General features: G+C 37.1%; 1 protein-coding gene across 2 annotated transcripts in view; it reads right to left on the bottom strand.

Annotated features, from left to right (window-relative positions):
* Ccdc122 (coiled-coil domain containing 122) overlaps positions 1-17,549 on the bottom strand; it is a 59,244-nt gene that overhangs the window by 30,205 nt on the left and 11,490 nt on the right. Inside the window, exons 2-3 of one of the 2 annotated variants that reach the window (XM_060391467.1) lie at positions 4,835-4,928; positions 3,323-3,438 (exon numbers count right to left, since the gene is read on the bottom strand). The exons of the other annotated variant lie outside the window; for it this stretch is intronic. Coding sequence (XP_060247450.1) covers positions 3,323-3,438; positions 4,835-4,880 — 162 coding nt within the window. The 5' untranslated portion in view covers positions 4,881-4,928. The remainder of the gene's footprint in view (positions 1-3,322; positions 3,439-4,834; positions 4,929-17,549) is intronic. 2 annotated transcript variants of the gene reach the window in all.

The raw sequence follows: 17,549 nt of genomic DNA, 5'->3' as shown, positions 1-17,549 counted from the left end.
CTGTCGGTACTCAAAAGTACTCCAGGAAGTATCAGAAATCCAGCATTGTTCTTCAGAGTTGCTTTGGCCACTTTTAGGTTCTTTGTCTATATCCAATTTTAGAATCAGCTGGTCAAAAACAAAACTGAGGTAAAATTTTTACTTGAGATTACTTGGACAAAATTGGAAGAACTAACATTTTAATGATTTATGAAAATGGTATAGCTTTCCATTTTTTAGGTCTCTAACTTTTCTCATCCATACTTGGCTTTTATGACCATTTGTCAAATTCATCTCTACTTAACTGCACAGTTTTGGTACCATCATATATGTTGTTTTAATTTTTTTGACCATTTCTTACCCATAAATAGACATACAATACAGTTTTTAAATGTTAACCTTAGTATTCTATTACTTTTTAAATTCACTTATTAATGTTAATAGCCCTTTCAGGATGCTTTGGGATTTTTATAAAGGTAACCATGCCTTGTATAACTTTTTAAGAAGTTTTCTTCTGACATGATGCCCTGCTTTGAACTACTGGTACTATTTTGTATAAAAAGAAAAGCAAGCTTCTTGTTTTGTTCCTGATCACTAGAGGAACTAGAGGATCACTCAGTATTTCAGCCTCAGACATATGGTTGTTCTTACACAGATGTTGTTGTTCTTTAGATTGAGGAAATTCTTGTCTATTCCTGATTTGCTGAGAGTTTTTGTCACAAGTAGTTGTTGAAACAAATACTTTTTATAGACCTAGACTTCTCTTTCTATAACAAACTTTTTAACTGAATCTTTGTTTTAAAACCCATTTGGCTCTTATCAATTCAGAATAAGATGCAACTTTCCTATCACTGGGAATAGCTTCCACCATTCCTCAAAACCTTCTCTATTCTATGCCATTGCCAAGGTACTTCTGGTCCTGTGAATGTGCCAATGCTATGTCAAGCCTCTATGAACTCTCTGGAATATTAACCTCTTAACCCCTCACTCTTAAACTTGTCCCAGGTATTCAAGACCCCAGCTGCCCTGTAAAACTTGACTTTGAAAGGTCACTTCTTTAGTAAAAAGTTTTTCTTGTGTTAAATCTGTATTGGGTTAGCACTTCTAATGTTGATGATGCAGTATGTTATATAATTATTTGTTTAATGTTTTTGTCTCCCTCCCACAGGTGATAAGCCATGCAAGGGTAAACACGGTGTTTTGTAAAATTTTTACTCAAAAAAAAAGGCTCTCAGCATAAATAAAATATTGTTTGAAGTTTTATTTTAAACAGTTGTTATAAGAAATTCTTTATTTAAGTGGGATGTGGTGTTACACACCTTTAATCCCCACACTCACACTCAGGAGGCAGAGGCAGGTGGATCTCTGTGTGTTTGAGGCCAGCCTCATCTACAAATTGAGTCCAGAACAGCAAGGGCTGTTACACAGAAAAACCCTGTCTCAAAAAAAAAAATACAGAAAAGAGAAAAGAAAAATTCTTTATACAAATTATTTTGGGAGTGACTAACATAATGGAAATATTTATAAACAATATATACTATATTAACTTAATTATCACCATTATATATCTATGAATACACTAATACTGAACTAAATGTCAAAATAAAGTCGTAATGTCAACTGTAGCCCCCCAAATGATACCTTACATATAATTACAAGTTTACTCTAGTACTCACAAAGCCCTTACAGCCATACTCCATCATTCTCTCCATTTTACAAAAGAGGAGTAAGAGGCACTGGCAAATTCAATTATAAAGCTAAATATCCAGATCTAGCCTTGCAAGCAGGACAATTCAGCTCCAGAGAGCATTCTTTTCATTTCTGTGATCTATTTAATAACAACTTTACAAACACGGTTTCCTTTCTCTAGTCAGTATTCATAGAATATAGTTATGTTCAATTATGTTTCATACAAGACCAAGATGGCCCCCATGATCCTTGCAGAATGATGACAGAACATTGTGCATAGGAAAGAGGAAGGCTACCTGAAGTGTTCACTGACAACTAATTACTCAGATGCCATAGCTTTATTGGCTTACACGGTTTATTAGTTTCTTCAGTTTAGGGTTTTACGGGAAAATTCCACAGGGATGAATTTAAATAATCCTATGGGGTATGGAGTTTTATGTACATACACTATAGCTATAATGACAGTGTACCTACAATGACACTATATGGGAGTGTAAGATATTCTAAAAACTCAAATATCATAGCGATTACTTTGGGAGAACATAAAGCTTAGGAGAATAAATATTAATTTAAAATAAACGTCCCAGTACTATTCTTTTATTTGTGATGATGCTGGTGTGTGTGTTTGCACGTATGTGTACATGTGTGTATTTGAATGTGTGTGACTATATCTTTATGTCTCGTGCATATGTACATGAATGCAAAAACTAGAGGACAGCTTCTGGTGTTGTTCCTCAAACATCATCTACTCTGTTTTATGAGGCAGGGTCTCACACTGGCTTAGGGCTTGCCATTTAGGCTAGGCTGGCTAGCCAGTAAGCCACAGAGATCATCCTTTGTCCACAGTCCTGTAAAAGTAACTTTTATTCATCAGATGTCATTGTTGTCTCCAAGGCTTACAGCTGAATAAGCTCACTCTTTCTCGTTCCTGCTAAAGTCCAGCTGGCTGGTTCAACTCAGCTGTTCTGATTCAAAACTCCTCTCCAAACTAATTGATTCAAACTGGATTCTCTTTACTTCTCAGTGAATTGTTCTGCTTGGACTGAACTGAACTGCATGAACTGAACTCAACTGAACTGTTATTACACTCCTGAACTGTACTGTACTGTCTCCACTAGCCCCCAGACTCTGCACTGCTCTTAAGTAGCTTCTCTTTCCTATCTGTTCTCCTGAGAGTTGGGCATATTCTATCTGTCAAATCTTTTTTTGATTCATTGCTTTGTCTGCCTCTCAATTAGACATCACTTTAAAACAGAGTGCTTCCTTCTACAAATCAATTTTACCTCCATTGTTTAGGATCTAAGGTGTGTACTAAGGGCATGTCTGTATTCCAGCCAGAGAGATTAAAGGTATTTGTCCTGTCTGCATTCCAGTAGGATTACACAGACTTAGGAAGGTCTTGGGATGTGATCCTTTGCCAGAGCAGCCATATTGGTAGAGTAAAATTCCTCTATAGACCCCTAAGGCACGTGCCATTATGTATGGCTTTGTTACGTGGGTCCTGGCCAACAAATTCAGGTTCATTTGCTTGTGTGGCAAGCACATTACCGACTGAACCATCACCCCAGTCCCTGGCTATTCTTCATACGTTACAGTTCACCAAATGTTCTGAAGAAGCTAAAGACATCTTAAAAGATTATATGAAATTAGTTACCTGCAAATGGAACAAAAGTTTTTTATGCTTTTCTATTTCTGATGTTTGTGATTGTTGTTGTTTGGCAACTTGCTCTACAGCATTAGTTAATGAAGATGTGTCTTCTTTGCCCATAGCTAGACAAAAGAATAAGGTATTTAATACAAATTAATTGCAGCCATCTTAAGATAGTCATATTTCTTGCTATAAATTCATTAAAACCTTGATTTTTTTTCTTATAAATAACTAAATTTGGGATTGTCACTCTCCCTTTCTAGCTCTAAACAAAATTAAAAATGTGGTTCTCCTCCTGCCTAGGGGCTGTCTCCCACCAACCCACAAAGTCAGGAGGGGCATGGGATGAGAATTGTGCCTGAAATGGCCAGCAAACACTGTGTAGGGATCACACACTCCGGGAAACACTTCATGGAGCTAGTTAAACTTTAACTGCAGAAAACAAAAGCATATAACCCTTGGAGGTGGGAAGCTCCAAGGATAGGTGTACATAATTGGTTAGAGCTAGGCACTTCAAACATGCTTGATTTGCATTAACAGCACACTCTTATCATATGGATGGCAAAATAGTACCTAACTATCATATAGGCTTGGGGAGGGGAGAGCTAGCAGGGAGTTGTGCCAAAGGCCATATATCAAATGTGGTTAGAGGCATGTGTTTAAAGCACTCTCCAGATGGAGCCAGGCAGAAAGCAAGAGGCACTGCTGGAAAGAGGAAGTCCTGCACCTTAAAGTCAAGCTCAGAATGGTTATCCAGACTGAGAGAACTGCAACTCAAACAGCGGGGTTCCTCCAATACAAGAATAAGGCAATAATGGCACTTCAAGGTTGCTTGCCTCATTGTTGTAGCAGTTCTTTAAAGAACAGAGTAAATGTGATTGTCTTGATTTCTTAATGTGGACATCTTGCACACGTTATGGTTACAGTGCGGCCATAGTGAGGGAAACCACTTGTCGATAATTTTTTTTCAGTGTATTCCTGATTTTTTTAATTGCTTAGTTTTTGAAATAATAACTCATAACTTTCTCCAAAGCCTTCCATATACCTTTCCTCACTTTTTTCAAATGTATGGCTTTCTCAGTGGGTTTTTTTTACATGCATATAAATACATGTTTATATACATATATACATACATATATGCATGCATATACACATATATGTATACATATATATTACTAAGTACATACATACAACCTGCTTGGTATGTCTAATGTAACTTGTATATATATTTTCAGGGCCAACTACTTGGTATTGGATAACTAGTTGGTGTGCTCTAACCTGGGGAAGACCCTCCCCCTCCCCGCACACACACACACACACACAAACTTTCAGCATTCCTTAGTTGTTTTTTCCTGTTTTTAAGTGTTATATAAAACATATAAACCCTGTATATGCTTACTCTTGGTGAAACATGACTGCTTCCTCTCCTCTAGCTATGAATTTTAACACCATAATCCTTTCATTCATTTTCATCATTGCTACTGATCTTTCAGCTATTTACTAAGATTGCTTCCTTACCTTCTTTAGGAATGCCTTCATTCTTCCTTTCTTTGTCTCCTGACATTCTCTGTCTATTAAATCTGTTCCCTGGATTAATTCACCTTCTTTACTCCTACAAAACAATATATATTGATAGTTTCACTTTTCCCTTTTTTCCTGTCACATATTCATGATTCTGAAAGATGTTAAATACATTACAAGGATGATTAAAGACTGTTATTAATATTAGTACTAATATTAAGTACAACAATTAAATGAGATTTAGGAAGGAAAGAAAAACTATATTTAAATTTTGGTTCAGCTTTTCAGCTGTTAGGATCTTGAGGAAGCTTTGTATTTTATCTTTAGTGTCTTTGTCTATGAAGCCCCACAGGGCCAAGGTAATAAGTAAAGATATTATAACATAATTTTGTGTGTGTATTACATACATATGTAATTATACACACGCACACACAAAATACCTGACATATGCTGAGTAGTTATTATGGATTAGCAGCAGGAACATTCAGTACTGTATTGAAATAGATTTAACCAGCACATATAAACATAATTCTAAGAACATCTAAAAATTTCTGTCCTGTGTTATTTCAGCTAGGGTGGACCCAAAGCAGGTTTGAAAATGTGTTTGTTTACCTTTTATTTAGGAACAACTGCTAAGTGGGTGGCAGAGATTTTATTCCATCAAAAAAGGAAGAGAAAGAATGGCACTAATCCAGAGTGGCAAGATGACAGGACAGAGAGTATTGTGTGTTTCAGGACAACAGCATCAGACTTTGCCTGTTCACAGGAAATGATATAAGTTCTTATGACAAAAAAAAAATGGACTCAATGTCAACAAATACTGTTGAGACTGGAAGTTATCACCTCCTATTTCACATTTGTGAATAAATAATTTCTTAGTCAGCTGACTGTGAGCCAAAGCCCAAGATCCTTATAGATGTTGTAAATCTAACCTGTACTAACATGATTCCAAACTTTGCATGACAAAGAAAGAAAGAAAGAAAGAAGGAAAGAAAGAAAGAAAGAAAGAAAGAAGAAAAGAAAGAATGAAAAAAAAAAGAAAAGGAAGAATGAAAGAAAGATTATCCCAAAAGTCAGGTACATGCAAGAAAGCTCCATGGAGAAGTTTCATTAATCACTGAGCATCTTTTCTAAAAATTAAACACACACATACCCACATACACATACACAGTACACACACATACACATGTAGATTACACATGCCTTCTAAGCTTAAATGACTAAGATGTGTTCACAAAAATAAAGTAAACCAAAATTGCTTCCTACGTGAGGAGACTAAAACCAAGCTGAAGAAACCCTGAAAATTTAACTAACAGATTGTCAGAATCAATGTGAAAATTTAGGATTTTTTTCTTGTCTTCTGGTCACTTCCTTCAAATCTCATTTGGAACTTCCTTCCTTCCTGGGTTCTTCCTGATTCTGAGTCCATTCTGTGTTCGTGCCTTGGCTCTATGTCCTTCCTTTATCACAGACAGAACTGCCTCAGATTAGTATTAGCAGGTCCAATAATATACTCTACTGTCTTTGTTTAGTTTTATGGCCAAATACTTCATCCTTAGTTTCCCTACCTGCCTTAGAATGTACACTTTATCCTTAGCCCAATGCTTTCAAGTGACTGCAGTGCTGAGTGCTTCTTGCGTGCCTACCCTACTTGTGCTGGGACACTAAGTGCTTCAGATTCTTAAAGTGTTATATACAATATTTATTCTGCTCTTGGTAGTGTTCTAAATATTTTACCTGTATAAACTCATCTGACTCTATGAGGTAGATATTTACAGAAGAGTCCACTGAGGCACAAACAGATCAGGAGTTTATACAGAGCTTTTGTGATGTGAGTTTAATCCATGTATTTTGGTGCCAAAGTTCATATTATTAATGCTAAACTATGCTAGAGTACTTTTCAAGGAAGAACAATCATGTCATGTATCACTGCAGAATCAAATTAGATTGTTAATCTTTTTTCTCCTAGTGCTGGCGAAGGAACCGGAACCTTGTACATGCTACACACACATCTGCCACAGAACATCTGTTCTATTAACACTATCACTCACATTCCTTGAGTGAGGAACTATTTCAAGAGAGTAGTTCCAGTACCCCAATTTGCATATTTGAATAGGAAACACAATTTCATGCTCTAAGTTCCTGCCTGTTAGGTGAGTTGTCTTCCTAGTAAGTTTAGTCTCTCTCCTCCAAACCAGTGCCATTGGCACAATCGACCTAAAGATAACACTGGTTCTAATATTCTCCATATCTAGGATATGTAGGTTGTCTTAGGATACCTAATAGGATACCTATTAGGATACCTAACAGTCTTTAGGAAAAGCCCTCAGACTTTCAAATTGCTCCTTACTATAAATGTGCAACCCCATGGAGCTGAGCACATGCTCATCCTTTGTGTTCCCTGAAACGTAAGCTCCACCTTCAGCAGAATCTCCAACCTTTTTACTGATCGTTAGCTTTAACTTTTTTTTCTGCTTTAAATGAAACCCAGAACTACTGCCTCTTCATCAAGTCACCAAGTCTAGTAATATCCTCAAAGACATGATTCTGAACATAGTCTTAAAACACTTTCCTTCTTTATCTGATTATACACATTACCCCAATCTAACCAACAGGAATGCCACTACACATTCACACTATAATATCTTCAACTATCAACCCAATTCTTTAACCCCTTTATGGCCAGATACTTGCTATCCTCTTCCTCCCTTTCACTTTTCTTGAGCCTTCGAGAGTTGAGCACCTACCACGCCACTTCCAATGCACTTCTGCATGGTATCTGTGTTTTCCATGTTTCCACATTCAAAGAATAAGTTAATCTTCCTTTTATTTGACCTGGTGACAACATTTAACATGTGTGATCATGAGTGTGTCCTCTAAAACACAATACTTTGCCTCTGTTGCTGGTTCTTTTCAACTTTCTCACTTCTATAGAATATTCTGGTACTTGATTTTCACCTACCTCTTTTCTATTCCTCCTAATACAGTATGCCATCCAGTTCAACGCTTTAAGATCATCCAGTTAAAGCCGGGCATGGTGGCACATGCCTTCAATCCCAGCACTCGGGGAGGCAGAAGCAGGCAAATGGCTGTGAGTTCAAGGCTAGCCTTGTCTACAAAGCAAGTCCAGGACAGCCAAGGATACACAGAAAAGCACTGTCTTGAAAAAAAAAAATCATCTAGTTAGAGGCTGAGCATTCCTAAATCTACATCTCTACCCTGAACATCCTTTTTGACTTATAGACTCAGACCAGATTGCCTACTTCATATCTCCACTTGAATTTTGAACAGGTATTTCAATTTTGAAACTCATCTCTTTGTCCCCTCCAGCCTTCTATATCTCAAAAAATTATAAGTTCAATTGTTGCTTATTGTTGTTTTAACCCTAAGTTAATATCTCAAGAAGTCTCTGGAAAGATGTAGGGCTCAGGGCAATTTAACTAGATTTGCCAAAGATAAAGAGAGTTTATTGTTGGTATTCATTGCCCCTTTGGGAAATCCTTAAAGATGTTATCACATGTAGAATATCCACGGCCATTGCTTTACTTGTCTTATCTAAGGGACATGGTAGAATCTTACTTTTTTTTCTTCCTTTAGATACTACAATTCTTCCTGTAAAATTTACTGGTCATCTTTAAGTTATAATGGAAACCAATCTTCCCTTACTTGTGTTAACTGGGAATCCTTCATAAAAGCTCTTCTTAAAACATGACCTCATTCTTTCATCCTGTTTCCTTGTTTGCATCTGCATGCGCGCACTCTCTCTTTCTGTCTCCCCTTTTCCCTCTCTCTCTCTGTGTCTCTCTTTCTCTGTCTTCACATGTCTATATGTAGGCAGAGGTAGGAAGAGGCTGAGTGAGTATCTTCCCCAATAACCTTCTGCATCTTTCTTGTTTGGACTTTGACTCTCTCACTGAACTTGAAACTCACTGGGTAGGCTAGACTGGCTGGCCAGCATGTCCCAGGGACCTTCCTAGTGTGATATCACAGACATGTACTGCTATGCCTGGCATTCTTATGTGGGCTTTGGCAGAACTGATTTAGGTCTTTATGTACGTAAATACTTTACTAGCTGGACCATGTTTCCAACCCTATATTTCTCAATAGCATTGATCACCACTGCCATCTTTTACACCCGTTTCTTATATTCTTCAACTGATGCAAGCTTCTAAAGGGTAGAGACCTAGAAATGCCTGTCACATAATACATGCAGACCCATAATCTATCTATCTCTGCTTTGCCACATTTTGACAAAACAATGCTTCTTGAAACAGTTCTGATCATGCCCACATTACAGCTAAGCTTTCAACTCAGCACTAATTTAGATACCATCTTTAAAAAATTCTTGTTTGCTCTATCTAGACAGATAAGACTATCTCTTTTTAATATATTCATTTGTCTTTGTACTATGCTAGATAACATTTTAGGTTCTACAGTGACATGGAGCTCATTTTGTATCTAGGTGGTACCACTTACAAACTTGTTAGGTTAAAACATTTAGCTAGTTCCTGATATTTCAAAAAAAAATTTTCTTATAATTTTCATTATTTTATTCTATTTCCCCTTTAGACTTTACTTTATGAAGGCAAATAACATCCTACGCTTTTTGCACTCCCTCAAATATTTGATGACTAACATAAAGAATGAAGAAAATTAGATTCTTATGATAAGAAAATAACTGGTATTTCTTGATCTTTATTTCTGAATCATGAATCAACATCAGTTGAAAACTCTTACATAATTTTAATTAAATCAATTATTCTTAAAATATTGGAAAATATTGAGTTGGATTTTTTTGTTGTTTTGTTGCTTTTTCTTAGATCTCTATGGTGGAATATATTTTAAAAAGAAAGAAAGAGAAAGAAAACCAAACAATATACTGCCATCTACTGATATTTCATTAAAATTACATAAATTGATACAAAGGAGTCACTCATCCACTTTTTTAAAAAGCGTATTACTAGACTCCAGCCAAAAGAAATTCATAAGTCAAATCATTAAAAAATTATTACAGTTGTGGCTGGGAAGATGAATAAACACTTGACCTAGACTGATCATAAGATGGAAGAACAGACTTTCACTGCCCTTTCTGTCTTCCATTATGATCTTTCTAGACTCACCCTCAGCCCTGTAGCAGATGACTTGCAGATGTAACTCCTCTCATGCCACCTCGACTCCCTAGGGACTCCACCTCTTGGTGAGACCTAGATCAGCTCTCCCCTGTCCCCAGCCTTCCCTTCTAGCTCATCTTGATTCTTCTGTGTCAGTAGCCAAAACCCAGAAACACGTTCTATCTTGGACTCCCAGTGGCCATACCAGGCTCAGACTCAGGAAGGTGATAATCACTATCCTTCTTTTCCACCATTATTCTCTGTCTAGTTTCAGCCAGCTCTCACGAGCTCCTTCTCCCATCTCATCATCATTCACTGGAAACCCCAACTCTTGGTACAGATACAAGATTCCCCCCTAACCCTTTCATCCCTGTCTTTCTAAACTTATTTTTTGTTCTACTGAAACCTACTTGCAAGAGCCCCTCCTCCCACCACAATCTATCTTCTGGGGACTCTATCTCTTGGTGTGAACCAGATCCCCCTAACTCTTTGCCATGGCTCCTCTCAGTCTTTTTTCTCTAACTTATCTCCTTTCCTTTCTGTCACCCACCAACTTGTGGAAACATTCTCTACCATGATTCTACATTTACCCCACTTGCCTAGGATTCAGAAAGGGCAAGAACAACCAAAGAACAAGCTACTCATCCAATAAAGACAAGACCTAGAAATACCTCAAATCATCATAACTCCAGTACAAAAACACATTAACAGTGAAGCTAATATTCCTCTACCAGAAATCAATAACCCTGTTTCAGTAGGCCTTAAGAAATGTAATAAAGCTTAAATACAAGACAAAGACTTCAAAATAGCAATTATGAACATATTCAAGGACCTTAAAGAGGACATCAATAAATCTTCCAATGAAGACCATGAAAACACAAATAAACAGCTGAAAGAAATAATGAAAAAAGGAAAGAATTTAACAGAGAACTATAATGAAAAAAAAAAAAACCCAAACCAAAATAAAACTGGAAATAAAAAATTTAGGAAGTCAAAAGCCTTACTAACAAGACATGGAAAAGAGAATTTCAAGTTTTGAAGACTAAGTAGAAGAAATGAATACTTTAGTTAAAAAAATGTTAAATCTAAAATTTAAAAAAAAATCCAGGCATAAAACATCCAGGAAATTTGGAACACTATAAAAAGACCAGATCTGCAAATAAGAGGAATAAAAGAAGGAGGAGAAATCCAGGTCAAAATCATGGAAAATATTTTTAACAAAATGATAGATGAAAATTTCCCCAACCTAAAGAAGGAGGATGTGCCAACCAAGGTACAGGAAGCATATAGAACGCCAAATACACAGGACCAGAAAATAAATTCCCATGACATAATAAAACACTAAACATATAGAAAAATGAATTTCTATTAAAAGCTAAAAGGAAAAATACCAAGTCACATATAAGTAGGCAGGCCAATTAGAATAAAACCAAAACTTTTTTGTATATATATATATATTTTTTTTTATTTTTTATTATTAGTTATATTTTATTACCTCTGTATCCCAGCTGTATCCTGCTCCTTCATTCCCTCCCAAAACCTCCCTCCCTCCCTTATCTCCTCCCTGCCCCTTTGCAAGTCCACTGATTGCGGAGGACCTCCTCCCCTTTCATCTGACCCTGTTTTATCAGGCATCTTCAGGATTGGCTGCAAAGTCCTCCTCTGTGGCCTAGCAGGGCTGCTCCTCCCTTGGGGGGTGCGGAGGTCAAAGAGCCAGTCATTGAGACCCTGTCAGAAATAGTCCCTGTTCCCCTTACTATGGGAAACCAGTTGGTTACTGAGCTACCACGGGCTACATCCAAGCAGAGGTTCTAGGTTATATCCATACATGGTCCTTGGTGGAGTGTCAGTCTCAGAAAAGACCCCTGTGCCCAGATATATTTGGTCTTGTGGAGCTCCTATCCTTTCCACGTCATACTAACTCCCCCTTCTTTCATATGATTCCCTGCACTCTGCCGCAGGCTTGGTTATGAGTCGTAGTATCTGCTTTGATACGCTAGGTAGATAGAGTCTTTCAGGAGCCCTCTGCAGTAGGCTCCTGTCCTGTTACTTGTTTTCTCCTATGTCCAATGAACATCCCATTTGTCTTTCTAAGTGAGGATTGATCATCTTACCCTGGGTCCTCTTTCTTGCTAATCTTCTTTAGGTGTATAGATTACATTATGTTTATAATATCTTATAGGACTATATGAGTGAGTATATACATGTGTGTCTTTCTCCTTCTGGGATACCTCACTCAGAATGATCTTTTCTAGATCCCACCATTTGCCTGCAAATTGCATGATTTCCTCGTTTTTGATTGCTGAGTAGTATTCCATTGTGTAAAAATACCACAATTTCTGTATCCATTCCTCCATTGAGGGACATCTGGGTTGTTTCCACGTTCTGGCTATTACAAATAAAGCTGCTACAAACATGGTTGAGCAAATGTCCATGTTGTGTACTTGAGCAAATTTTGGGTATATGCCTAGTAGTGGTATAGCTGGATCTTGAGGAAGCACTATTCCTAATTGTCTGAAAAAGCACCAGATGGGCTTCCAAAGTGGTTGTACCAGTTTACATTCCCACCAGCAGTGGAGGAGGGTTCCCCTTTCTCCACAACCTCTCCAGCATGTGTTGTCACTTGAGTTTTTTATCTTGGCCATTCTGATGGATGTAAGGTGAAATCTCAAGGTCATTTTGATTTGCATTTCCCTAATGGCTAATGAGGTTGAGCATTTCTTTAAGTGTTTCTCTGCCATTCTATGTTCCTCTACAGAGAATTCTCTGTTTAGCTCTGTACCCCATTTTTTAATTGGGTTACTTGATTTATTGCTGTTAATTTCTTTAGTCCTTTATATACGCTGGATATCAGCCCTCTGTCAGATATAGGGTTGGTGAAGATCCTTTCCCAGTCTGTAGGCTGTCCTTTTGTTCTGACGACAGTGTCTTTTGCTTTACAGAAGCTTTTCAGTTTCGTGAGGTCCCATTTATTGATTGTCACTCTTAGAGCCTGTGCTGTTGGTGTTCTGTTCAGGAAGTAGTCTCCTGTGCCAATGAGTTCTAGGCTCTTCCCCACTTTTTCTTCTAACCGATTTAGAGTATCTTGTTTTATGTTGAGGTATTTGATCCACTTGGACTTTAGTTTTCTGCAGGGTGATAAATATGGATCTATTTTCATTTTTCTGCATGTAGACATCCAGTTGGACCATTTTTTTCCACTGAATGGTTTTGGCTTCATTGTCAAAAATCAAGTATTCATAGGTGTGTGGGTTTATTTCTGGGTCTTCTATTTGGTTCCATTGATACTCCTTTCTGTTTCTATGCCAATACCATGCAGTTTTTATTACTATTGCTCTGTAGTATAGCTTGAGATCGGGGATAGAGATACCTCCAGATGATCTGTTGTTGTACAAGATCGTTTTGGAGATTCTGGGTTTTTTGTTTCTCCATATGAAGCTGAGAATCTTTCTTTCAAGGTCTGTAAAGAACTGAGTTGGTATTTTGATGGGAATTGCATTGAATCTGTAGATTGCTTTTGGCAGATGGCCATTTTCACAATGCTAATCCTACCAATCCATGAGTACGGGAGATCTTTCCATCTTCTGATATCTTCTTCAATTTCTTTCTTCAGAGACTTAAAGTTTTTTTCAAACAGGTCTTTCACTTCCTTGGTTAGAGTCACGCCAAGGTACTTTATGTTATTAGTGGCTGTTGTGAAGGGTGTTTCCCTGATTTCTTTCTTGGCCCTTTTGTCTTTGGTATACAGGAAGGCTTCTGATTTTTTTTTAAGTTGATTTTGTATCCTGCCACTTTGCTGAAGGTGTTTATCAGCTGAAGGAAAAACCAGGCTTTTCAATGAAGATTCTTCAAGCCTAGAAGATGTTCTACAAATACTATCCCTTATTACCATACCCAATAAAAATATCAATCATAATCAATAGTGAATGAAAAACATTCCATGATAAAGCAAAATTTAAGCAATCCCTATCTACCAATCTGGTATTAAAGAAAGTACTAGAATGAAATTTCTATTAGAAAATTTCAGTTACACCCAAGAACACAAGAAATAAACAATCTTTGAATAAGTAAAAAAGAGAAAAATCCACATCATAACAACAAAATTAACACAGTTCATTGATAACTCTCAATATTAATAGTATAAATTCCTCAAACACACACGGTATATACTCACTTATATAGACATATAACATAGGATAAACTTAGTAAAATCCGTACATCTAAAGAAACTAATCAAGAGAGAGGACCCTGATTAAAACGCTCAATCCCCATCCTGAAAGGCAAAGAGGATGGATATCAGAAGAAGAAAAAAGGAAACAACCTAGGAACCTGCCACAGAGGGCCTCTGAAAGCCTCTGCCCTGCAGACTATCAAAGCACACGCTGAGACTTATGGCCAACTGTTGGGCAGAGTGCAGGGAATCTTATGAAAGATGTAGGAAATAGTAAAAGCTGGAGAGGACGGGAACCCCACAAGGAGAGCAACAGAACCAGAAAACTTGAACACAGGGAACTTCCCAGAGACTCATACTCCATCCAAGGACTATTCATGGAGATAACCTAGAACCCCTGCACAGAGGTAGCCCATGGCAGTTTAGTGTCCAAGTGGGTTCCATAGTAATGGGAAAAGGGACTGCCTCTGACATAATCTGATTGGCCTGCTATTTGATCACCTCCCCCTGAGGGGGAAGCAGCCTTACCAGGCCACAGAAGATGACAATGTAGCCACTCCTGATGTGATCTGATAGACTAAGATCAGAAGGAAGGAGAAGGGGACCTCCCCTATCAGTTGACTTGGGGAGGGTCATGCGTGAAGAAGGGGGAGGGAGGGTGGGATCAGGAGGGGAGGAGGGAGGGGCTAATGGGGGACACAAAGTGAATAAAGTGTAATTAATAAAAAATAAAATAAAATAATAAAACAAATTTACAGACTAACTGACTGGATTAGAAAATAGAATCTTTCTCCTGAATTCAAGAAACACTTTGCCACCAAGGACAGAAATTACCTTATATCAGATAAAAGGATGGAATAAGTTATTACACACATATGGACCAAGAAACATGCAGGTGTAGTCGTTTTAATCTCTGGCAAAATAGACTTCAAACCAAAACTAATCACAAGAGATAAGGAAACAGTGTATACCTATCAAAGAAAAAAACACATAAAAAGGATATTGCAATTCCAGAAATTTATGAAACAAGCCCAAAGGCAGAAAAGTTCATAAAAGAAACACTACGACAGCTAAAAATCACATATTGATCCTCATATAATGACAGTGGGTGATTTCTCACCAAAAGGTGGATCATTCAGTCAAAACCTGAACAGAAAAATGATTGAGTTAAATGACACCATAAATGAAATGGACCTAGCAGACATCTACAAAACATTTCAACCAAACATACAAGAATATACTTTCTTCTCAGCAGCTCATGGAACTTTCTCTAAAATTAACCACATACTTAGATACAAAGCAAGTATCAACACATATAATAAAATTGAAATATCATCCTGCATCCTATCCAACCACAATGGATTTAAGATGGATCTCAACAAAAGAAAATATACAAACTCATAGAAATTGAACAACTCACTACTAAATGAAAAATTTGGATTAAGACAGAAATCAAGAAGGAAATTAAAGGCTCTTTAGAACTGAGTGCTAATGAAAACATCACACAGTCAAACCTATGGGACAAATAAATGCAGATCTAAGTGGCAAGTTCATAGCCCTAAATGCTTACATCAAAAAAGTTGAAGAGACCCATATTACTAATTTTCCAGCACATCTGAAAGCTCTAGAAAAACAGAACCTAAGAAGAATAAATAGATATCACGAAATAATCAAACTCAGTGTTGAAATCAATGAAACAGAATCAAACAAACAACAACAACAAAGTCACAAAGAATCAATAAAACAAAAAGTTGGCTCTTTAAGAAAACCTGTAAGATTGAAAAACTCTTAGCCAAATTAACTAAAACACAAATAGAAGATCTAAATTAGAGATGAAAGAAGAAACATTACAACATACACTGAGGGAAATCACAATAGATAAACTTAAAAATCTGTACTCTACCAAACTAAAAACCTAAAAGTGTAGAGAAATTTTAATCCAGCAACATGGCTGCTCTGGCAAAAGATCATATCTAAAGATCTAAGTCTGTGTGCTATGGCTGGTATACAGACATGCATACATCTTTAATCCCTCTGGCTAGAATTTCAGGAAAGACACTCTGCTTAAAAGCAGCAAAGAGAGAGCGACACACACACACACTTTCACAGAGAGAGACAGAAGCGAAGAGAAACCGACACACATACATACTTATACAGAGACAGAGAGAGACAGAAAGACACAGAGACAGAGAGAGACAAAGCAGAGGGTTCATGGAGACAGTACAATTCAGCACAGTTCAGTGGACGGTGTTGAATTTGTGCAGTTCAGTTCCTGGAGTTCAAAGGCAGTTTTTCTAAGCAGAGCAATTCATTGTGAAGTAGATAGAAGCCAGATCAAATCAGTCAGTTTAGAGAGGAGTTTTGAGCTAGAAGAGCTGAATTGAACCAGCCAGTAGCACTCAGAAACAACTTAGAAAGGGTGAGATTATTCAGCAGTAAGTCTTGGAGGCTGAAAACATTCTAGGCCTAGGTTTCCAGATAGAGGCTAGAAGCTGCCAGACCTAGACCTAGGGATAGTCAGCACAAGTCATGTATTCAAAAAACTTGGGTACAGCTCCAAACTCATCCCCCCATCTGAGGAAATAAAAACATTTGTATAAAAAAAATAGATAGCCAGGCACGGTGGTGTATACCTGTAATCCCAGCACTCTGGGAGGCAGAGACAGGTGGATCTCTGTGAGTTTGAGGCTATCCAGGTACAAATTGAGTCCAGAACAGCCAAGGCTACACAATGAAACCCTGTCTCAAAAAAAAAAAAAACAACAACATTAATTTTTCATATACAACTAACAAAGATATATTAAGATCAAATATGCAATTTAAACAAACCCACATCTCCTAATGAAATAGAAGCAGTAATTAAAAGTCTACCAACAAAAATAAGACTATAAAGATGGATCCAGCTCAGAATTCTACCAGATCTTCAAAGAATTAACACTAATGCTCCTCAAATTATTCTGGAAAATAGAAAGTGAAGAAACATTTTCTAATTAGTTTTATAAGGCCACTATTACCCTGATACCTAATCACACAAAGAAACAACAAAGAAAAAAAATTACAGACCAATATATCTTATGAACATGGATGCAAAAATTTTCAATAAAATACTTGCCAATTGAATCCAAGAATACTTAAAAAACTATATCCACCATGATTATGTCGGTGGATAGGTTATGATTGGTTTCATCACAACAATGCAGGGATGGTTCAACATACATAAATCTATAAACATAACCTATCATATAAACAAACTGAAAGATGAAATGATCATCTCACTAGATGCAGAAAAGGCCTTCGGGGAAAAAAAATCTAACATTTTTTCATGATAAAAGTCCTAGGGAGAGAGTATGGATACAAGAGAAATGCCTAAACATAATAAAGGCAATTTACAGAAAGCCCACAGGCAACATTAACCTAAATGAAGAGAAAC

The sequence above is a fragment of the Meriones unguiculatus genome, chromosome 9 (genome assembly GCF_030254825.1).
Source record: "Meriones unguiculatus strain TT.TT164.6M chromosome 9, Bangor_MerUng_6.1, whole genome shotgun sequence".
NCBI classification, from domain to species: Eukaryota; Metazoa; Chordata; class Mammalia; order Rodentia; family Muridae; genus Meriones; species Meriones unguiculatus.
This window is presented reverse-complemented; position numbering and strand designations above follow the sequence as displayed.